This window comes from Erpetoichthys calabaricus, chromosome 3, assembly GCF_900747795.2.
Source record: "Erpetoichthys calabaricus chromosome 3, fErpCal1.3, whole genome shotgun sequence".
Lineage (NCBI taxonomy): Eukaryota > Metazoa > Chordata > Cladistia > Polypteriformes > Polypteridae > Erpetoichthys > Erpetoichthys calabaricus.
Window position 1 is genome coordinate 267,786,593 of NC_041396.2, and position 24,439 is coordinate 267,811,031.

The window sequence follows — 24,439 nt, forward strand, 5'->3', positions numbered from 1 at the left end:
CAGGACATTTTAACATTACAGAAGCTTATGGAAAATGTACAAATTACAATAAATACCCCAAACTCAACACAAATGAAAACGTCTGGTTTGGATAAGAAGAGAGCTGCTGCTGTCAATAACAGCATTAACATGTAGTTTAAATACATAACCAAACTGACAAACCAGAAATGCCATGCATACAGTAGCTGAGTGTGTGCATATATATTTGTGCGAACAATAAACATCTCCTCTCTTTAAATGAAATGATGTTCTATCTATCTATCTATCTATCTATCTATCTATCTATCTATCTATCTATCTATCTATCTATCTATCTATCTATCTATCTATCTATCTGTCTGTCTGTCTGTCTGTCTGTCTGTCTGTCTGTCTGTCTTAAAAGAGTAAACATAATCTTCACAAACCAATGTTCCTAGTGATGATGATGGTTTATGAATGCAATGTTAAGCATGTCTTTGTTTTATGCGTCATTGTGTACAGTACATTTGCATTTAATTCACTGTATACCCTGACCTACACATTTTAGGGGATGTGGCTGCAAAACCCACACAAACAATAGAGAACACATGAACTCCGCAGAGACAATGGCCAAGTTTAGGATTTAAATTTAGGATGCTGGAGCAATGAGGTAACAGCCGTATTACCCACATCATCACCATGCCACCTTTACATACAGTGTTTAATTTCAATATATTGTTAATCATATTTGAGTGTATGTACTTTATTGAGTATGTTCCTGCCTTACACTGAATATTGCAGGGTAGGTTCAGGCACCCCCTGCAATCAAAAATGGATTAAGAAGGTTTGAAAATGAATGGATATATATACAGTAGAAATGCATAATATATTTATAGATTTTTATATACATATATATATTTTAATCTGTATATAAATGTATACATAATTTAAAATATATTATATGTTTGATTATCTTTACCACATTTTTAGATTAGCTGCTTGTGTAATCCACATATTATATGCACTGCTATAATACGTAAACTGAGCTCAGCGTTATGTATTACATTTTAGTCAAGCCTGTTTATAAAGCACATGTAGGCGTCTTCTGACAGGATGTCCTACTTCTTAGTCTGCGTGTACTGCTTACGTGTGTGTGTGTGTTTGTTTGTGCTTTCCTCTTCCTCCATGCAATCCCGGGAAGGATTTGAATCTTTTCAAAGAGTGCATTTGACAAACATGCCAACAAAGGAGCAGGCTGTAATTTTCTGTATGTGGCCTTTGGGCTGCCCTGCGTTTTCAGTTCCTTTGTCTTGGACACTAAGAAAAGCGAATTTTGCCTTTTAGAATACTGCTTTAATGTCATTCTTTTTCTCTGCATAACTGTGATCTTCTGTCTGTTTAGGTTCTGCCCCAGTTCCCTGAGTGCTTTGTATGCTGTCATTGTGAGGATACAGTTTCTTCTTCGAGGGCTTTCAGGTTTTGAATTATTAGTTTGACTCCTTTGGATTTGCTTTCCAAGGTCAATTTTATTGTGGACTTCCAGACACTGGCAGAATTAATTAAAATTTATTTTTTACTTCAATATAAATTGAAGTTTGGTTATAATATCAAAAATTCACCAACTTTGATTCTGTGATGTTCTGAACATAGAGAAAAGTGTCTGTGTGTGTAAAATCAAAATTGATTGCCACGTCTTTTTTATTGCATTGTGTGGATGACTACATTTTAGCAAATACACGCCTGAACATAGAGATCTGTATACAACAATAACTTTTAAAAAAATCGACATGTCTTTTTCAATTAAGTTGCTTTGTGTTTGCCAGGCTCCAGCCCTATTGTTTCTGGTCCAGTTTGGACCGGTGTTACTCCTTGTATCCTTTTAAAAACAGTTTGACCTATACCCAACGTCAATGGTCGTAGAAATTTTTAACACTTTAGTTTAGGTACTGCAAAAATGCATCTCTTACTTGTTGAATACTAGGGTGCTCTGCCCCGTGCTCGCTTCGCTCGCCAACCCCTGTGCGGGCACTACGCACTAGTCATGTAAAACATGAATATCAACTCTGTCTTTCAAAACTATTATCGCTGACAATTTTTCACATGTTGGTTTATTATATATGTGAGCGTGATCTTTCGGATTCATATAGAAATCCAAGAAAACTTCTTTGTGTTTTTCAGATAAATTTTGTGTAAAGTGCGATACTTTTGGTCGTTTGGATTTGTATCTGTTATTGGCTGTAGAATTTCTAATATGTCCGATCGTTTAACTTTTTCGATTCCATGTGGCATCCTTTCTCCGTGATCATAAATATAAACCTGGCCGAATTGTGGTTTCTTTGAAATTAAACTTGTAGCAGCTTTAATTGTTGTGGGACCACAGATTCTCATAGCATAAGGTCATGAATCGTGTAAATCCACATTTTGAGCATTGAATGATCCAAACACGAACAGATTATTGTAGATTCGGATATTTTGCCTGTAGTGTTTGTGGGTTTCACTTTCACCAAATAACAAATCTTTTATTTCTCGTGGATACGCCCCTTCATTGGGAAGAAACACTACTTTTCCTTGATGGCAACACAAATTAGTCAATCTACAAGTCTCCGACTTAAATTTTAAAGCTGAACAATATCTGCATACTTATGTCATATCACCTATGTCCATATATTCAATCTCGTTTCGCTGTTCTGTTATTTCACCGAGTAATAATTTCCGTTTGTTTGCACTAATGTGATCTTTACTATAAGTTTTTTGAGACTTTTGAATTTTAGTACTTTCATAATCTCTAACCTGCTCTGCATGTGTATCGCACAAACATTTTACGATGTTCTACTTTGTCTTCTACTCTTTTTCTTTTATTTCCGGCCCCAGGTGTAGTTAAATCTCTTGGCACAAAGTCTCGTCTCGCGGGACTTGAAATTATCTTTCTGAAAAAGTCTTGTCTCGTTCAAGGATTTTTTATATAGTAGAGAGCTTATACAACATGACGTTAACAAGCACTTCTTTGGATCCTCATAACACTTACAAAGCACCAGTAAGGTGTTTATTCGTCTCTGCAATGCTAACAAATCTTCACTTTTGAGTGGTCTGAGGTAGCTTAACAGAGACACGTTTCTCTTGATATTACATATTTAGTACAAGACCTGTGAATTCTTTACATTAATGAGTCATTTTACCATCATGTCAACATGTCACACAGCATAGAGATGAATAACTGATCTACTGATGTTTTGTTAGTGTCATGAAGACCAGAAGAAGCCTTTGTTAAGGCCTTGTTACGTAAGAGCAAATGAGTAAGAGATGCATTTTTACAGTACCTAAAGTATTACTGAAATTGCTCAGTTTATCTAGGATATTTACAGTCTGCTCTGCTTAATCATGGGATAGGGCCTACTGATTTGTAAAATTTTAGTTGTTTTTGAGACAATTTATTTATGTGCACATGCATGCAGGTGCACGCAAGCACACATGCACACACACACACACATTCACATACTATCAGAGCATATGCTAGGTGATGATAAGAAAGAAATGAACAGCCACACAGACCCCAAACACACATGCACACACACATCACAATAGACCTGTGAAGGCTTTAAGACACCCCTGTACCAATCTGTTTGTCAATGTAATGTTTATTTCATTTGACCCAATGTGTTTAGTTTTAAATTAAATATTATTGAAGTTTTTCACATCATTTATTTGTGTACTTATTAAATATAAGTTAATGTTCTTGAATCTGTATTATTGTTCAGTACAATTGATTGTTTTGGATTGTAAAATCTATTAAATGATCTCCTTCGTTATCACTAAAGTGTTATTTACACTAAAGTAGTGTATGGACCATTCCAAAGTGATTTTTTTTACATTGCACTCTACTTAGAGGAGAGTCTCAGAGCAGTTACATACAAGTAGAAAAAAAATAGGGACAGAACATACTGCAGTATGAATAAGCAAAAATATGTATAATTTTTACATCTAAATATAGAAAATAGTAAAAGTAAAGATTCTGTACTCTGATCTAACTTGCCTTAGAAGTGGAAGTGAGGAAAATGAGTGGTGGTGGGAATTTGTTTTTGAGCCTTAGAAGTGGAAGTGAGGAAAATGAGTGGTGGTGGGAATTTGTTTTTGAGCTGACCACTGTCTTACTGTACACTTGAGTGACATATCCAGGGTGACTGATGTTTTCAAAAGAAAATCTTTGGCAAAGTTTCAGTGATTATTAATGCCAGCGCATGGCCCATCTGTAATGTATATGTTTTTATGAGACTGGAGATGGCCGCATTGCAGTCTGTCATGCCTAACAATTATGTAACTGTTTCTAGGTGGCCCTTTATCCTGCTGTGTAGTATTGTAAGTACCCACCAAACCCCTGGATACGCCATCTCAGCATGCCCCCACGACCATCTTCAGGGGAATTATGGGGCCTACATCTGATGCCTCCCCGTATCTTGGTGGACTGCTGCCTACCCAACAGCATCCTGGTCACTCTGGAGTGCCTGCGAGAGGCCACCCTTCTCAGCATTAAGCGAGATCTGTTCAGTGAAGCTCGCAAATACCCTCTCTTCCATCTTCTGCAGGTAAGTAGACTGAACATGCTCTCCATGTCTTGACTATTGCCCTTTCCTTCTCAGTAGTTGTTTCATCTCATTCAAACTTCATTAACTTTTGTCATTTCTAAATTTTTCCTTTCAGGGCCTGTTCTCTTTCACCATCACCATTCTCATATGTTATATCATTCACTAACTCTTCCCTGCACCTGTGTTCTTTTCAAATTTGATTTATTTGCCAGATTGTCTTTGTTTTCAATTCTCCACATCAGTCTAATTTTTGTTAGCTACTTGGGCTTCTCACACAAATTTTTTCTTCTTCTTGATCACTTGTGCCTTCTGATTTTTGAACTTTGGTTATCATACTTTCTCTTTTCTTCACTATTTCTATCTCTTTATTGCTCTAAGGCTCTCTGCTACTTAGCTTTTCTTTATGCTGCTTTCAGTTGCCCAGAGTTTATTATATAGCAGCTTTTATTATGAATTAACAGTGGATCACAGTTTTTGGAGATGCTCATTACTTTCCTGGATTCACTTGCTCTGAATTATCCTCTCTTCGAATACTCCACCTGCCTTTATCTACTCCTCTTCCCTTACCTCACACTCTCCATATACTTCTGTTCCTTTGTAACTCATCTTTACGGCTCTTGACTGTCTCCTGCTATCTTTTGTCTCCCTGTAGGAAGAATCCTCTTATATCTTTGTTGGAGTCACACAAGAGGCAGAACGTGAGGAATTTTATGATGAAACTCGTCGTCTCTGTGACCTCCGGCTATTCCAGCCCATCCTTAAAGTTATTGAACCTGTAGGCAACCGGGAGGAGAAAATTCTGAACCGTGAAATTGGTAAGGCCGATGTCCGATATTTATAGTAGACCCTTTTGCATCTGTGTTCTCTGAAAACACTTATCAATAAATCACACTTTAATTTGTATAGCCTTCTATCAGAATGCACCATCAATGGGCACTTCATAGCACAAGTAAGATTAGCATAAAGCATCACAAAATGTCTGTGTGTTGTAATGCATGAGTCTGTGCAAGAGTCTGTGGAATGTAATGCATGCATCAGCTTTCATGCACAATTGCAGCCATTCCTCATAAGGGTCTGTAGGTCCATTCTGCTCTGCTGTTTTCTACTCTTTCTTATTAACTGTGCTTCTATGTTTGAGAGACAGGTCATAAAGTCTTTAAAAGTGTTTGAGGAATAAGTATTTATGTTCTGGTGACATAGATTAAGGTGGCTTAGCAACTAACCTAAGGCGACAAATATCCATCCATCTACATATTTCAAACATGCTTGTTCAATTACAAGATGGGGAGCTGTTGAAACTGAGTACATGGCAGGAAAAAGCACTGGGAAGTTACTGTAAGCCCACTTACACACAATCAACCTGGGCCATGTTATAGTCATTTCTCATCCCAATATACAAATCTTTGGGATGTGGTAAGAATCCTACACAGGCAAACTCTGCACAATTCTTCACTGAGAAAGGAATCAAATGTAGGTTCCTGGTGCTTTAAGGCAGCAGGTGTACCAGGATTTTACCCTTTTACAGTAACATTATGCCCACAGATGACACTTTGATTTGGAATCTGTTTTGATTAAGGACCAATCTAAACTTTTTTGAGACATGGACTTAACAAGGTACCTGAAACATGTGCTAGGAATTTTGGTCTACACATTCATACTCTTCATACACATTAAGGGACTTTCTTACTTCCTTCTCCATAATATATCTCATATGCACTCATTCCTCTCCTGTCCTGATGCTGGGAAATGTATCCATGCTCTTCTTACATCGTGCATTGACTACTGTATCTCCCTACTGGCAGGGGCCCCTTTCTAATCTTCTGTTATAGCTTCAGTTGATTCAAATCTCTGCCGCAAGAGTCCTCACACAGACCTGCAAAAGCGAGCATGTAACACTCATCCTGCTCCACCTTCACTGGCTCACTGTGTCTTATAGGATTGAATGTAAAATTCTATTAGAAACATATAAAGCTTTAAATGGCCTTTCACCGTAACCTCCTTCGTCATTACGCTTCTATCCACTCCTTAAGGTCCAGTGAGTCTGGCAATCACATTTTGTCCCAAACTAACCTGTAGTCTATGGGTGACAGACCAGACTTTGGGAGAATCGCCTGAAATTAATTAGATCAACTGACTTAATTCTTTCTTTTGAAAAACAACTTAAACAGATTTATTCAGGAAGGCATTTAACTTACCCTGACACTCTCATCCTTCTTTCAGTTTTCCCTCTCTGTCTAGATTCTTAGGATGATTTGTGTTTATATCACAAATTGTTCTATTTGTTCAGGGTTTTTCTTGTAGTATTTTGTATTCTTTTACATTTTTTTACTTTATTGTCTTTTATTCTGCTTCAATGCTTTGTTACAGCATATATTTATCTTTATTTAGTGTTTTATGCTGATATTATATGTACTGTATCTAATGTTATATATGCCCTGTTGTTCTTTCTGAATTTCTTTGACGTGCTTTGAGCAAGGGAAAGGTGTCATATAAATAAAATGGTCCACTTCATCCCAAAGTTGCTGTCAGTTTGAAACATTGGGATTGTGCAGGTCATTGGAGTAAACTGAAGTGTTTGTCATGTTTGTGTAATCAGTTTGAGCTGATGTGTTCTTTGTAATGTGGCACATTACTGATATAGAAGTATCTATTTGAAGATGGGTAGACTGTAGCCATAAATGCATGATCATAGACAGCAACTTGGTTAACTTATGGCATGTCCATTGCAACATTCAAATTATGGTCAAGTGGTATTAAGGGACCTAATGCCTTTCAAGGAAAACATTTCCCACAACACCACTACAACCAGCCTGTATTTTTGAGATAAGGATGCATTCATTTTCCAATCTTTAGTCTTTCAGATTTGGTGATCATGTGCTCACTTGATCCTCATCTTCTCACTCTTAGCTGACAGGAGAGAAAGCTGGCATAATCCTCTACTGCTGTAATCCATTCACTTCAAGGTTGGACACTCTGTTCATTTAAAGATGCCCCACTGCCTACCACCATTGTGAACAGCTGTTAATGGCGTATTTATGATCTTTCCATTAGCTTAATCTCATTTCATCCACAGCTATACCACTCTCTTTTAGTCTTTTGTTTATTTCGCCATTCTCTCATCAACTGTAGAGATTTTAGGGTGTGGAAGTCCCAGGAGGGTAGCTGTTTCTGAGATGTCTGACACCAAGAATTATACCATAGTCAAAGCTGCATGGATAACATGTTTTGTTCCATATAATGTCTGGTTAAAAAGTAGCCAAACTTTTGGACCGTGCCCTCATGCTACATATTTTGAGTTGTAGCCATATCATTGTTTAGGGGAGCGGGATATTTGTGTTAGGTGGTAGGATATATTCGATATTGCAGTTCTGAGTTTTAAAACACCTGCACAGACCCACATGGTCTACTAGAGTCCAGTTATCTCCTAATATTCCTGTTTTCTTCCACTTCACAAAGACATGCATATTAAATTTATTGCATGTGGATGTGCCCTAACTTCTCTTTGTAAACTTCATCTGAAGATTTTGGTAAATCCATTATATATTTTCTGAACTACACAATGTTTCATGATTATGTATCTTGTTTTCTCAATGACAATTATAACACTAAACTCTGCATTTGTCCATCCATCCCCTTTTGGTGCCTTCAGTGTTCAATGAAGGTTAGCAAGAAACTGGAGCTGAGGCCAGTAGGGTAAGCAGGAACCAACCCTGGATGAGATGTACACACCTACACTTTCCCGTTCTAGGTTGAGTTGCCAGTAAATCTGATAGGCCTTTGGGAGTTTGCAGGAATATTTAGGGTATACTAAATGGAGAATGTGCAAAACACTACACAGAGCTACATGGAGTGCATACTGCAGCAGTACACTACTAGTCTATAATCTGTACATCATGGGTTTTGTTCATGCTTGCTTTCTCTGCACTTATCAGTTCTCTGTCTCTGCTGTATCTCTCATCACAGCTAACTTCTTACCACTTTTGATTTTCGTCTTCTCTTTAAACTATGCCACTCTGTCAGCATCTCTTATCAAATAGAAACAGACTACACCAATCAAAAAATCAGTTACAGCTAGAAATTCAGAATATATTATTTTATTGATGATGGCTATCTGCTGAGATACTGCAAAATAAATTTTTTTAAATGTTTAAGTAAAGTTTAAGCAAATAGTAAGAAATTTACCAAACCCATTACACAAAGTACATTACAGGATCCTAGGAACGGAGCAAACATGAGTGTGTGGTAGAAACTTGAAACAGAATGCTAGTCCATTTCAGGACAAAACTCAAACACACGCACATACACAAATTAAACAGGTTTAGAATCAACCTAATGTTCATGTTTTGGGATGTACTTGGAAACCAAGAAAAAAAGCAAGGAGAAGACGAATAAAGTGCAAACTATTTTGAGGCAGCTGCGCAAACCAGTGTTCCTCCAAAGTGCAGCCCCTCCATATTAATGCATTCTTTTTAATGGTCAGGTGTTGTAATTGATTGGTGTATATAAAGTTATCTCTTGGCGATTTGCGGGAGTACACTGTGAATGCAAAAATCCATGAATCCATTTTAGGCCTATGATTACTGTACATTCTGAGCTTATTGCAATATATAATATGCAAAATATTACGGGAAATGTAGGATAGATATATCACTGTGCAAACAAATCACATGTAAGAGCATGGCTGCTGAAGTAGAGATGTTTGCCGTCCCCCAGACAGTGAAATGTAATGTTTTAAAAACATTTACTTATAATACATTTCTGTGTATTCTTATGGTAGTAAACTAGTTGCAGATGAGTTGTTATAATGAAATGAAATCCCCTGTGAACAGACTGCAGAAAGTTAGTAAAGTTTTTGTCTTAACGTATTGCCGATGTATGTGAAGATTAGTAGAAGTTGGGAGTGCTCCAAAACAATGACGTTCTCCAACCCAGAAAAAAATCACGTGAACAAGTGGGCACAGGACAAGAACATAAATCCAGAGAAACCTGTAATCCAATGGGTGTAATTGTAACACAATTTTTCAGTGAAGCATTGAAACAAAAAGACACCACCATTTTCGATGTTGTCAGCTTCTTTAGACTCAAGCTAACACCTTCATCTTCCACCCAGATACTGATGAAGCAGCCCAATGACACAGTACTCCTGGGGTTGCTGGATTTGCAGTCCATTTAAATAGCGCTGTCACAGTGCTGTCTGCAGTGTTCTACAATAGATCACAAAACTCACAAAATAATTTCCATTTAATTGTTGATGACAAACCTGCAAATGGACAAGTCTGAGAATCATAAAATCATGAATTGCAAGCGCCGACCTGTGCTTTGATTCCTATTGTAACCAATTTTTCCCCAAACACTGGTCTTGGAAAAGTGATACATAACCAATAATAAAAGTTTTATCCTTATTCCAGGTATGGCAATAGACAATCTTGTACCACTCAGCACTTGTTTCTTTACTACATTAGAAAGTAGTCTAACTGTAATGCAGGGAGATTGGGAAACTTAAATACTTACCTGCAAGCCCAGAAGTGACATGGTAGATATACGCTGTGCACTGCGTTCCCTTTAATGTGATATTTTTGCTTCTTCATCTTATATGAATAAAATGGGATTACCCCTGTCTAAACAATTGCTCTCTGTTAATATACCCCTAATTGCTGTTTTTCTGTCTTTTTTTTAATAATTTTCTCCATTAATTTTCCTGTTGTGAGCTAACTGAAAAAAATAAACCTTGGAAAGAAGTTACCAGATAAGCTATTTTTTTCAAACTAAACAAAAAGATCCTTATTTTGAAATAAAATGCACATAATTATGGAGTATGTGGCTTGCCCTTTAATAAGATGGCCATCAAGACCACATGGCCACACCCTATGATGCCAAACATCTGTATGTGGGATTTGTGCTGTGGCAAAGTGTGGCATCATTCCAACCAGTTCTACAATTGCCATGCTTGACGATGTCACCAACATGCATCTTAATAATGGTAAAAAATTAACAAAACAAAAACAATAACATCAAAAAGATTAAACTTTACTGTGTAATTGTGACACATTTGATCTATAACATTTGTAGCATTAACATTAGTATTGACAAGCCTCTAATCCTTAGAAGTCTCCTCAGTTTGGTTTGTTGTCATTTATGAAAAATAGACAAAAAATGCTTATATTTTCAGTATAATCTCAAGCTTCTCCTTGATGAATATTGTCAGCTCCTGATGAGTGATATGTTTTATCTCTGTTAATGTTTGTGTCACATCATTCTCAGTAGTTTATAAATCAATTAATATGACCTCCTGAATATTTCCTGTATGTGTGTCAGGGATTTATTTTAAATTAAATGTTACAAAAATCACTCTACAAAGGGTCTGATGTATATAAATAAATATACTGTATATTTTTTAATCCCTTAGATCTATTACAGAGCAAAAAGTGAATTCCCCATTCTACTTGAACCACTCTGACTACACAAACAAATTCCTAAGCTTATATAAACAAAGATAAGAAAGTCAGCTAAAAAGCAGTAAATCATCTTATATACGATAGAATGTTACCAGGAAAGTTAGAAACTACACAACTTATCACATGATCCAAACTATTCCATGTTTTAGGTGAGGCTAAACAAAATCATTTGTTGTATAATAGCAGTATATACAGTATGAGTATACATACACTACTATTCAAAAGTTTTAGAACACCTCGGTTTTTTCAGATTTTATGGAAATGCATGCAGTTTAATCCCTTAATGTCTTAATTTCAAGACATAGATCAAATTAACAACGGCAAAAAAAAAAAGTCAAGGAATTTTATTCAAATTTCTGATTCATCACACAAGCCAGTGACCCTCAGAAACTTGTCTTCTGATTAGGTTGTGACTTTGGGTCTGCCAGATCTCAAGGCTAAATTTACTTCAATTGCTTCAGAACATCTGTAGATTGTAAACTGTTATTTGTTTCCTGAAGGCGGCCCAATAATATGTAATATTCAGAAATTTCCTTTTTTTCGATTTTTCCTAACCTAAACTTAAAATGTAAACCTCTGGCAGTCTACTGCTTACATTTGTACCATTTAAGGTCATTCATTGCATTTAAGGTGATTAAATTTGAAGAAAAACTGGGAAAATTGAGGTGTTCTAAAACTTTTGACCAGTAGTGTATTTAGGAAAATTCTCTTACTGCTGAAACACTAAAAGAACATTACAGTTGACTTTTACATTATCATAAATATTCTTTATTCACTTCATTTAATCTTTCCAAGTATTCTTATAGTTGTAGATTTTCATAATGGCTAAGACTATTCCCATTTTCCTCATTGATGTGATAAAAGAGTGCAGTTACGTGTATTAAGTGTGTGTATTTAAAAAGTATTTTACAATATCATGTAACCTTAATGGGCTTGAGGTGGCTTGAGGTGGCTCAATAGCTTTCACAGACAGTAGATTTCTACTGAAAATTAAGTCAATTGATGCAGTATTTTTAGTTGTTAGGGCTTATGGCTAATTATAATTTATATTTCTTAAACGTTCTGAAAGAAGTACATACACATGGCAATCTCATCCACCTTCCAAAATGTATTTAGACATTCCTAGGTCTTAATAGTCTGTTGTCATAAAATGTCTATCCCATCATCCATCCTCCAACCTGCTATATCCTAACTGCAGGGTCACGGGGGTCTGCTGGAGCCAATCCCAGCCAACACAGGACACAAGGCAGGAAACAAACCCCGGGCAGGGCGCCAGCCCACCGCAGGGCGCATACACACACGCACACACACACTAGGGACAATTTAGGATCGCCAATGCACCAAACCTGCATGTCTTTGGACTGAGGAAGGCAACCCACGCAGACACGGGGAGAACATGCAAACTCCATGCAGGGAGGACCCAGGGAGAGAACCCGGGTCTCCTGACTGCAGAGCAGCAGCGCTACCCACTGCACCACCGTGCCGCCCATGACTGTCCCTAAAAATATATATACTGTATTACTTTAAGGCAGAAATCCACACAGGGGCTTTGAAAGAAGTGCCCCCAATAGCCAGCTTCAGTTCTACTATTTTTGCTTGAATTGTACCAATCTATAACCTGTAACAGCTACGCATTTGCCTTAGTTCTAATATATTTACTTGAATTTCAATACTCTTTAGCCTGTAATTGCTACACATTTACCTTCAAAGTTATCAGAATCAATGCTACTTCCATTTAAGTTTCAGTTAAAGTTAAAAAATGTGCATTTTTTTCAAAAGTGTCAGATTTCCCCAGATCCTCCACTATAACTCCACTTATCTCATACTCCTAAAAGTACTGGGTCTTTAATGGCAGTATATAGTTCTTTATTAAGATTGTGTGGTTCTTTGTAGCTCCATTGCTTGACCAAGCACCATATAATTCTGAAGTTGGTTCTTTGTGCTTTAAGAAAGATTAGTCTGGGTTACTGGACGTATGCAGCAAGATTCCTTTTAAAATCAAGACCTATTGGTATTTCACAAATCTGTTACAATTTATTTGTGGTTATTCACTGTATCAAGCCCGTTATAGATCTAAATAAATAAAAATTCTTTCTGGAACCTGAATATGGATGGGTCTTTTGGGAACCAAAAATGTTTTTTCTATGGCATTGCTTTGAAGAACCCCTCTGGCACCTTTATTTTTAAGTGTGCAGGTGCAGGGGACTGCCCTTCAAACTTTGGACTCTGGGTTTTTTTTTCCACCCCTTGCCAAGACCTGGGAATTGCTGCTTTTCCCCTGCTGTTCTGTTTGCATACCTCACCAAGATGCACACTACCATAAATCACCTCTGCCTGTTTTTCCAGCACAGCTACCAACTTACTCAAATGACTGCCTCCCTTCTCATCTATAGTCTGCTCTGCTGTAAGCTGCTCTCCTGTGTGCCGAGTAGAAGCTGCAGTGCTTCTGTCTGTTACTTGACCAGAAGCGGCTCTCTTATCGGCAGTCAGATGTGAGTGGGCAACGACCTGACTTAAGGGCAATATTTCTGCATTTCTGGCCCATTTCTCTGGGTCCCAAGACCCCACAATCAAGCACATACTTTAACATTGAGCAATTGCTGCTTATTCTGAATGGCATTTTTCTTCACAATCATCTTGCTAGCTTCTCGTGTTTCTTTTGCCAATTCTTTTTCAGCTCTCTTGCCTCCTTATCTACTTTCTCTAAAGTTATTAACAATATCCAACCAGTATAACCAGCAGTAGGTTTTCTTTCTTCTTTGCTAACTTTAACCTAGAGACTATTGCTGCTGCTGCTGCCCGCTTTTTGCAGGGAAGGCTCAGCTGATCTCACTTTAAGACTAAAAACTTAGAAAATTGCTGTTGCTGCAGGCTGACATTTGTCGGCTGAATGCCAGGTTCCATTCACAGCATTGTCGCTGCAGGTGGATAACCCCTCCTGTTAAAATTACAAACTTTCTATACAAACAGACAAAACATAACTACTACGAACTCTTGCTTGCAGTGCCAAAATATATTATCATGAAGTTTGTGAGACTTACCAGGAACATTTATTAAGTTCATCTACTCCCGCCCTTGAAGATTAAGACACATACACAGATGCAAACACATACAACAATAACAACAATTTATATCTTGTATAACCCAAAATCACACAAGGAATGCCTGAATGGGCTTTAGCAGACCCTGTTTTTTGACAGCCCTGTTGCCTTGACTACATAGAAAAAACTCTCCAAAAAACCCTTTTATGGAAAAAAGTAAGTTCAGAGAGAGACCCCCTTCCAGGAAGGTTAGACATGCAATGAGTGTCAAAAAATTGGGGTAAACACAAAACACAAAACAGAACCTAAGTCATCACAGAGATGGATGGCTAATATATCATTGCCATCTCAGAAATTAAATACAATAGTACAAGCTACAAGGCAAAATGCAAGGTGTTCCCAGGCCAGCCAAGAGACATAGACCCTCCAGCGTGTCATGGGTCTTCCCCAGGTCCTCCTCCTGATTAGACGTTCCCAGAACACCTCACCAGTCAATCAAGACAGTCCTACAACATCCAGAGCCTTGAGGAACTCCGGGCGTATCTCATCCACCCCCGGGGCCCTGCCACCAAGGAGTTTTTTGACCACCTCAGTGACCTCAGTCCCAGAGATGGGAGAGCCCACCTCTGAGTCTCCAGGCTCTGCTTCCTCATTGGAAAGCATGTTAGTGGGATTGAGGAGGTCTTCGAAGTACTCCCCCCACCGACCCATAACGTCCCGAGTCGAGGTCAGCAGTGCACCATCCCCACCATATACAGTGTTGACACTGCACTGCTTCCCCTTCCTGAGACACCGGACGGTGGACCAGAATCTCCTCGAAGCCGTCCGAAAGTCGTTCTCCATGGCCTCCCCAAACTCCTCCCACGCCCGAGTTTTTGCCTCAGCAACCACCGAAGCCGCATTCCGCTTTGCCTGCCAGTACCTATCAGCTGCCTCCAGAGTCCCACAGGACAAAAGGGTCCTGTAGGACTCCTTCTTCAGCTTGACGGCATCCCTCACCGGCGGTGTCCACCAACGGGTTCGGGAATTGCCGCAACGACAGGCACCGACCACCTTACAGCCACAGCTCCGGTCAGCCGCCTCAACAATAGAGGCACGGAACATGGCCCATTCGGACTCAATGTCCCCCACCTCCCTCGGGATGTGGTCGAACTTCTGCCGGAGGTGGGAGTTGAAGCTACTTCTGACAGGGGGCTCTGCCAGACGTTCCCAGCAGACCCTCACAACACGTTTGGGCCTACCAGGCCTGACCGGCATCCTCCCCCACCATTGAAGCCAACTCACCACCAGGTGGTGATCAGTTGACAGCTCCGCCCCTCTCTTCACCCGAGTGTCCAAGACATGTGGCCGCAAGTCCGACGACACGACCACAAAGTTGATCATCGAACTGAGGCCTAGGGTGTCCTGGTGCCAAGTGCACATATGAACACCCCTATGCTTGAACATGGTGTTCGTTATGGACAATCCGTGACGAGCACAGAAGTCCAATAACAAGACACCACTCGGGTTCAGATCGGGGGGGCCATTCCTCCCAATCACGCCCTTCCAGGTCTCACTGTCATTGCCCACGTGAGCATTGAAGTCTCCCAGCAGAACGAGGGAGTCCCTAGAAGGTATGCCCTCTAGCACCCCCTCCAGGGACTCCAAAAAGGGTGGGTATTCCAAACTGCTGTTCGGCGCATACGCACAAATAACAGTTAGGACCCGTCCCACCACACAAAGGCGGAGGGAGGCTACCCTCTCATCCACTGGGGTAAACCCCAATGAACAGGCTCCAAGTCGGGGGGCAATAAGTATACCCACACCCGCTCGGCGCCTCTTACCGGGGGCAACTCCAGAGTGGTAGAGAGTCCAGCCCCCAAGTTGTGCGTCGAGGTGAGTCCGACTATATCTAGCCGGAACCTCTTGACCTCGCACACTAGCTCAGGCTCCTTCCCCTTCAGAGAGGTGACATTCCACATCCCAAGAGCCAGCTTCTGTAGCCGAGGATCGGACCGCCAAGGTCCCCACCTTCGGCCACCACCCAACTCACACTGCACCCGACTTCCTTGGCCCCTCTCATAGGTGGCGAGCCCATGGAAGGGGGACCCATGTTGCCTGTTCGGCTGTGCCCGACCGAGCCCCATGGGTGCAGGCCCGGCCACCAGGCGCTCGACATCAAGCCCCATCTCCAGGCCTGGCTCCAGAGGGGGGCCCCGGTGACCCGCGTCCGGACAAGGGAAAACGCCGTCCAAAGTTTTCATTCATCATAGAAGGTTTGTTTAACCGCTCTTTGTCTCATCCCTCACCTAGGACCAGTTTGCCTTGGGTGGCCCTACCAGGGGCATAAAGCCCCGGACAACAGAGCTCCTAGGATCATTGGGACACGCAAACCCCTCCACCATGATAATGTGGCGGTTAAAGGAGGGATATAACAATACCAAATAGAAGAAAATATAATAGAAAATAAACTTGATAGAAAAGTCTGGATATAAACTCTTTTAGAAAAACTTACTGAAAATCGGAAATGCATACTGATAAAGAACAATATTAAATTATTCGTAGATTACATTTTCTGACATCCAGATGAAATGGTCATATTTGTCAATACAATAATACAAACTACAAGGCAAAATGCAAGAATAGATTATACCACTCACTAAATACAGATCTATCACATGTGAAGATACAGATTTGTTCAAATATATCAAAAAACAGATACTAATTTATATAAATGAAAACGATAATATCTGTCAACATGCTAATTCAAAAACCACTGCTAAATTGTAGAAAAGGAGTTAGACAAGCCAGACACAGTCAAAGTCACATACACATAGCGATCCTATCCAGACAAAGTCTTGAGTGGTGCCAATTTCCAGTCACTCTGCAATGTTCTGCCCAGGATTTTCTGCATAGAGATTCACTATCACAATCACTAACAAACTTGTGGGTGCCCTTGCAACACACATAAAATTACATATCTTTTTGGTTATATGCTGCTTGCCAACCAAAAAATGGCTTTCTTTTGCCGCAGTTGTTCTATTTTTCCTGGAGCATCTTCAATATGTTTGATAAACCCTGTGGGTAAGAAAGTGTTAATTTTCCCCACACTTGGTGCCCTCTTATTAGTTCAGACACTCTTGATAAAAGACAAAGTATAGAAAATTTAAAAGCAATGTGGTAGTTATTAACTTATAACAATACCAAATAGAAGAAAATATAATAGACAATAAAATAGCAAAGTCTGGATACAAACTATTTTAGAAAAAATGTCAAGGAGTGGATGTTGTCCTGGGCAGCTTTTGATTTACTTTTTCCGTTATCAAGATGAAATGGTCACATGTGTCGCGATCTCTCAAGTCACTTCCTCTGTTGCCCTTATGTAGTTTTTTTTTCTGGTCCCTTTGACAAGCCATATTTATGTTAGAATGCACAAATGGGGTTTTGGGACATGTGACATTGTACACATTTGATTGGCTGTGTTGTCCTGATGATGAATCACTCAGATCAAAGTGTTTGATCTTTTAAGTACCTTTGTACTTCTTCCTTTCTCAAGCTTTAAACTAACTCTGTAATTTCAAGTCCTACAGCGTTCATCCGTTCCCAGGTTATGAATTAATTTAAAAAGGTTTTGTGGCATCTGTACTTGTTTCCCATTCCCAGGTCATAAACTAATTGAAAAAGAAACAAGTACATAAATTACTGGTACAATAAAGGAAGAATACACAGGAAAAGATGCTTGCAATGCCTGTAATTAAAGTCTTTTATTTTCAGTTTATCTTGGTTTGTTTGAACAAAATAATTACAAATTATTATAAACAGTCTGCAGTTCAAATATTGAAGATTTTCCAGTCCAGGACAGACTATCAGACTTATAAAAGAGGAAACTATACAAGTTGAAATAATTTCTATCAAAGTAATTTTGAAAGAGTGAATTAATTAGTAAATTAATGTAGGACAGCACACAGGCTTAGCCAAATTTGTGAGCGTTGAAATTTAATGTAAATAAATTCAAGTTATTAACCATTGAAAGTAGAAACTTTACATTTGAATATACAATGGGAGGTCTGAAATTTGAAAGTACACCTTACGACAAAGTTGTAATTTACTCTTCTCTATCTATATCCAGACTCACATTGTGTCAACGCAACATATAACTGCCAGTGAGAGAATTTAGTTTCTTTCTCTCTAATAAATAAACCGACTTTTCCGAATGTTTGTCTTGTCTTGTGATTTGTTAATTGTCTTTGCAAAATCTATTCTAACGGGAAACGGTTAACATTTTAATACGAATGGCATATCACAATCTCCTTTGTTGTCTAATGTTATCCAGGGAAGAGGTACTACATTACCTTTCTTGGATACATCCTTCTTTCAACAGTAATTTGGGTGGTGGAAGACCGGACAGTTTTAACGGTTGTTTCAGCATAGTCTATTGATACGCATTTAACCAATTTGCTGTGTAACCGATCAACAATTTTATCGTTATTTCATTTGACTTCATCGTTTCTCGGTGCTTGGATTGCCCGTGTACTCATTTCTTCTGTTGATATCCCTTCGGGATGAAATTCATCAATACGATTTGGACATAAACGTCTTCTTTAATTGGGAACTTAAAGTGAGGAAAACATAAAAATTTATAAGATCTGAGAGAGCAGAAAATGTGTCTGTCAAAAGCATTCACACGAATGAGATGTGAGTGGACCGTGTGCATGTTTGAATATGGTTGAGAGGAGGGCATGATTTTAAACAATCTCATGTCAAAGTCTTGTCTCGCGGGACGTGAAAAAATCTTCAAAAAAGTCTCGTCTCATTGCAGGATTTTTTTATATAATAGAGAGATCTATTTGTTGGGATGAATGGCCTGTTTTCATTACAGTTTTTCAGATGTTCCTATCTAATTTCAACAATTTGCCAATGCTTTTCAAATATTTGTATCTGTTCAAGATATCTTAACAAAAATTATACTTTTCCAACAAATTTTATGTAAGAATATCCATCCATTTTCCAACCCGCTGAATCCGAACACAGGGTCACGGGGGTCTGCTGGAGCCAATCCCAGCCAACACAGGGCACAAGGCAGGAACCAATCCTGGGCAGGGTGCCAACCCACCGCAGTTATGTAAGAATAAGTATACTGAATTTCAATGAAATTTGTGCACACAGAGCCAAGTCATTTCATGTGGACAGAAAGACATGACAACGACAATAGGTGCTTTCTCATATTATGCAAAAGCCCCCAAAACCCTTAACAGTGCTAGTGAAAATCTAGAGATGAGCTACTGGACTGCAAGGTATGAAATATAAGGACATATTGACGGAAATGACTCCAGTCAGTTTAAGCAGTTAAAGATTAAGATTTAACATGACAGAAATGGTCAAAAGTATGAAGAGAATTTGTATGGCAGAATTTGCTGCTACTTTAAAATGCATTTTTCAATAAAAACGTGGGTATAGAAGGAAATTGGCAAAGCATAAATTTTAAACAAATGTTGGAAAGTATTTATTCACAGTGGACCATAGGTAGATGGAATGAGGTACAAAGAGTATTATCAGTCAATCAGTCATTATCCAACCCGCTATATCCAAACACAGGGTCACAGGGGTCTGCTGGAGCCAATCCCAGCCAGCACAGGGCGCAAGGCAAGAACAAATCTCCGGGCAGGGTGCCAGCCCACTGCAACCAAGAGTATTATGAATATGTTAAATGAATAAAGTTGAACTGAATGGCCTGTTCTAGCCAAAATGCTTTCATGTTCTCTTAATCCATAATGCAGTATTTTAATATATCTAATTTCTCTTACTCACTTTTCCAAATGTTGTCTGTCTTTTAGAAATAGTGCTGAATGGTTTATATTATATTTTATTTAAACTCCTGAATTAAGCTAAGTTTCTTTTACTGCTGTATTTACATGATGCTCTATATAACTTTATATTATTTAATTTGTTACTTCTAGCATTGAAACAAACAATTACTACTAGGCTGTTTCTACTGTTTTTCTGTCTTGATTGATATTTCTGCTATTGTTACTTTTTATCCATTCAGTTTTATTTGGCAGAACGAAAAGTGGATTTGAATCCTGGGCATGGTCTTGGTTTGTGTGGCATTTGCACTTTTATCCATGCATTGATTATTCTGCATTGGAGTTAATGTGGCCGAAGACTGGCTCTGGCCAGTGGTCACCATCTCACTGAATTACATGCTGATGTTGGAAATGGATGTATTTAATCAAATTTTGTCACGTAGGTTTCTGTTCTTCAACATTTTTAATAATATTAATAATATCAAATTATTTAAATTTAAAAGTAACATTTTATCTGAGTTTTAAAAACCCAGCCTGTCCTACCCATTTGCCCATTCCCTGGTTTAAACAAAGCCCAGCCACCCTGTACTTGCACCCGCTCAGTGTATCTGTACTCTTCTAGGCACTAATGCAAACTTTTCTATAATACCTGTCTCATTGTTCTCAAAAAGGTGTCTCAATTTATCATAAACTCATATGCCTCTGTTCTACATCAAGTTTCCCATTATGTTTAATCCTTCTCATTTTCTCCAAGTTATCTGAACTAGTTCGTTTCGCTGGCAAAATTTTCAGGAAGAGCACCAAGTCAGTTTCACCCATTTCTTTGAAATGGCCAAATTCCTTTATCTGTGTCATTTTTTTGACATGTATTATGACATGAGAGTTCCTATACAAGGAATGTATGCTACAAGTACAGACGACATAGACAGTTCAGCGTACAGAAGGGCCTCCCACTTGTTGCAAAATGCTGCATCATTCATGCTAGCAACTGAGTCTCCTGCTATAAAACTGTCATTCTGAAAAGGTTTAGAGATGGCTACTAAAAGAGGCACATCAAAGCACACATCTCATAAATAGTGTCATGTCATGGTTAGGGTTTGGCAGTTATTGTCACATCTAATTTTCACTTCACTTAGCAAATCAGAAAAAGCTCAGTTGGCAAAGGAATATGAACCATGAACACTAAATACATTGAAAATACATTGCTGCTTCTGTTCCTGTTGATTAATGCTGAGTGGAGCACTAAGGTATGAAAATAAAAAAATATCAGGTGTCAACAGTATACAGTGGTGGTGGCAGTTTAATGGTGGTGCGTGTGTTTCCATTTCAGACACTAAATCATTAAATATGAATTCACCCAGCGATTTTATATGACAACATACAGTTCCTATACAAAAGGATTCACATGCTTGGAAGTTTTCACATTTTATTATACAATATTTTATCATAGTGGATTTAATTGGATTTTTTGACACTGATTAACAGAAAAAAAATCTTTAATGTCAAACTGAAAACAGAACTCTGCAAAGTGGTCTGAATTAATTACAAATACAAAACGCAAAATAATTGATGGCTTAAGTATTCACCATCTTCAAGTCAGAATTTAGTAGATGCTACTTTAGTAGCCATGACAGCCTTGAGTCTGTGAGCACAGGTCTCTCTAAGCTTTGCACATCTAGATACTGACATTATCCCTCATTCTTCTTTGTAAAACTGCTCAGGCTCTGTTAGGTTACTTTGTCAAGTCCAGCCACAAATTTTCAACTGCACTGTGATCTGTACTCTAACTCGGCTATTCCGGGACATTCACATTGTTGTTTTTAAGCCATTCTTGTGTAGATTTGACTTTATGGTTGGGATCATTGTCTTGCTAGAGAACTGCAGGTTTCCTGCAGACTACAACAGGTTCTCCTCCACGATTTCAATCAGTTTTGCTGCATTCATTTTACCCTCACAAACCTGGTGCAAAGAAGCATCCCCACATCATCCTGCTGTAAGCACCAAGCTTCATGTTTTTGATAATGTGCAGTTTTCAAACATGGAGTTTAGTCTGATGGACAAAAAGCTCAATTTTGTCTCATCAGACAATGGAACGTTCTTGCAGCTGACTTCAGAGTCTCCCATGTGCCTTCTAGCAAATTCTCTGTACATTTTTTAACACTGGCTTTCTCTTTGCCACCTTCTCATAAAACTGTGATTGGTGGAACAGTTGGGCATCAGTAGTTGTCTGCACAATCTCTCCAGTGTCATCCTCTGTAGCTTGCAACTGTTTCAGAGTTCTCATAGGTCTCTAGGTGGCCTCCGTGACTTTTCTTCTTCCATGATCAATCAGCTTTTATTGATGACCTGCTTGAGGCAGATTTACAGCTCTGCCACACTCTGTCCATATCTTATTGGCTGATTTATCTGGACTCCAAGGGATAATCAGTGACTTTGATATTTTGTTGTCTCCATTCTCTGACTTGTCTTTTCGTAGAGTTGTTTGTTGTGTTCTTTTGTCTTCATTTTGTCATACTGACTCAGCATAAGTTTTAGACTACTGTACAATCACCCCAGACAGGTGACCTCCATTGAACTAGTTAAGTGACTTCTAAAAAAAAATTTTCTGAGTTAGTGATTATTTAGCTGAGTCATAATAAAGGTGGTGAATACTTATGAGATTAGCTATTTGGTGTTCTGTATTTGTAACTAATTTAGACCGCTTTCCAAAGATCTGTTTTCACATTGACTTTAAATTTTCTTTTTCTGTTGATTAATGTCAAAAAACCCAAGTGAAATTTACCATTTTTCAATGTTGTATAAAAATAAAATGTGAAAACTTTCAAGGGGGTGAATGTTGTTATAGGCACTGCATACAAACATCAGCTCCAGTTAGTTAATTTCACTCATGGCAGAAGTGCACCCATCTATGAGCAAATTTTTTTAATAAGTGCTGTATAACGTTTGATGCTACAAGGTAAAGGAATGGAAATTCATCTTAACAAAGAGGTATTGCCAGCCTCACTGGAGCAGAAAATGGCCAACAGCTAATTTCTAAAAATTATGGAACATATTTGATCTTGCATAGGCCAGCATAATTGTGCAGCACTTTTGAGATGTCATTTATTCTGGCATATCCCAGCTATTCAACGGGAGTTTGTTTGAATCTTGTATGTAATACTGGTTGATTATCTGCAACTCCTTGTAACCCTACCCAGAATAAGGTAAACTCATAAAATGAATAGATGGAGAGATGGAAGTACAGGTATTCTCTACATGTGGGCATTGCTGCCTGTCACACATCCATTGGTTCAGCTGCAGTGTCATCAGCTGGGAGCTTTCACATATGTTTTGCCCCTTTAAACCAAGAACATCTCCTGGTGGTGGGGTAGCCATAGGAACATCTCCCTACTGCTTCCTGCAGCTAAGCATAAGATTCTTTTCATCCCACCTTATTTCCTTCCTTTGAGCCGCAGCCAAAAATTCCCTTGCTTTCCTCCCCAGCCATCTCCTTAAGTGTCTTCTTCTGTCTGGACCCAGTGATTCTGAGTGCTTTCAAAAATTGATGGGTGGATTTTCCAACAAATCCTCTGCAACCATCCTCTACCAGGTAGATAGATTGCTTCTATTCTGCTTCTGTGCATGCCACGGACAGCCCAATGTACTTCTCCTTCTTCCTGTCAAAGGCTGCCTCCATGCCTTCCTCCCATGGGTTGTTGAGATTGACCAGGACCACTGCCCTGGCAGAGGCGGACCACAGGGCAATATCTGGTCAGAGGGAAGTTAGGGCAACCTCACATGGGAATTTCAGCTGTTGTTCCAAATCCACTGTCATGATCCACTTGCACACAGGTGTCAGGACAAGCCACTCCATCTTGTTAATGTTTAGAACACAGACTCCTTGCCTGAAGATGTGGATCTGCTGTTGGGATGTCTGTGCCATTTTTTGCAGGGCTTAGTCATTACACCATTGATACCATCCCTGGGTTAAAAACACCTTGCAGTCCGAAAGAAAGTGCTGCAAGCTGGGGTTTTGGGCATCACAGAGATGGCAGTTCTCCTCTGTGTCATGCCAGAAATATACAGTTCTGGGACTTGGGAGGGTGTTGTATGTAATTAATTGACTGAAATGATACTTAACTGCCTGAAATTCCTTAGATGTTGCAGCATTGTGAGGTTTTCCTTGAGCATTTCTAGCACATTTCAATATTAAACGGCCTTTTAAATTGAAGGAGTGTTCTCTCATTGCAGAATTCTAAACCTCACTAAATTAGTATTATTATGTTTTGTTTCTGTACAGGCTTTGCCATTGGAATGCCAATTTGTGAATTTGAGCTCATGAAAGACACTGAAGTGCAAGATTTCCGTCGCAATATCCTCACTGTTTGCCGGGAGGCCATAGAGCAGCGTGAAGCAGGTGGTGCACACAGCCAGGCGCTATATGTATACCCCCCCAATGTGGAATCAACTCCAGAACTTCCCAAGCATATATACAATAAACTGGACAAAGGTAGGAGAAGTGGAGTTTTTGATCAAGGGCTTTAATAAACGTTATTCCTGACAAAACATTTGAAACCACTCACCCTGTGTTCTCATACTTAGCTTATCAACTCATTGACACACCAGCCAATATGTTACTTTCT

At 39.0% G+C, this 24,439-nt stretch overlaps 1 protein-coding gene across 1 annotated transcript in view; it reads left to right on the forward strand.

Annotated features, from left to right (window-relative positions):
* Positions 1 to 24,439, forward strand: part of zgc:158659 (uncharacterized protein LOC791141 homolog) — a 114,794-nt gene that overhangs the window by 1,454 nt on the left and 88,901 nt on the right. The window contains exons 2-4 of the mRNA XM_028798226.2: positions 4,284 to 4,538; positions 5,191 to 5,353; positions 24,097 to 24,306. Coding sequence (XP_028654059.1) covers positions 4,350 to 4,538; positions 5,191 to 5,353; positions 24,097 to 24,306 — 562 coding nt within the window. The 5' untranslated portion in view covers positions 4,284 to 4,349. The remainder of the gene's footprint in view (positions 1 to 4,283; positions 4,539 to 5,190; positions 5,354 to 24,096; positions 24,307 to 24,439) is intronic.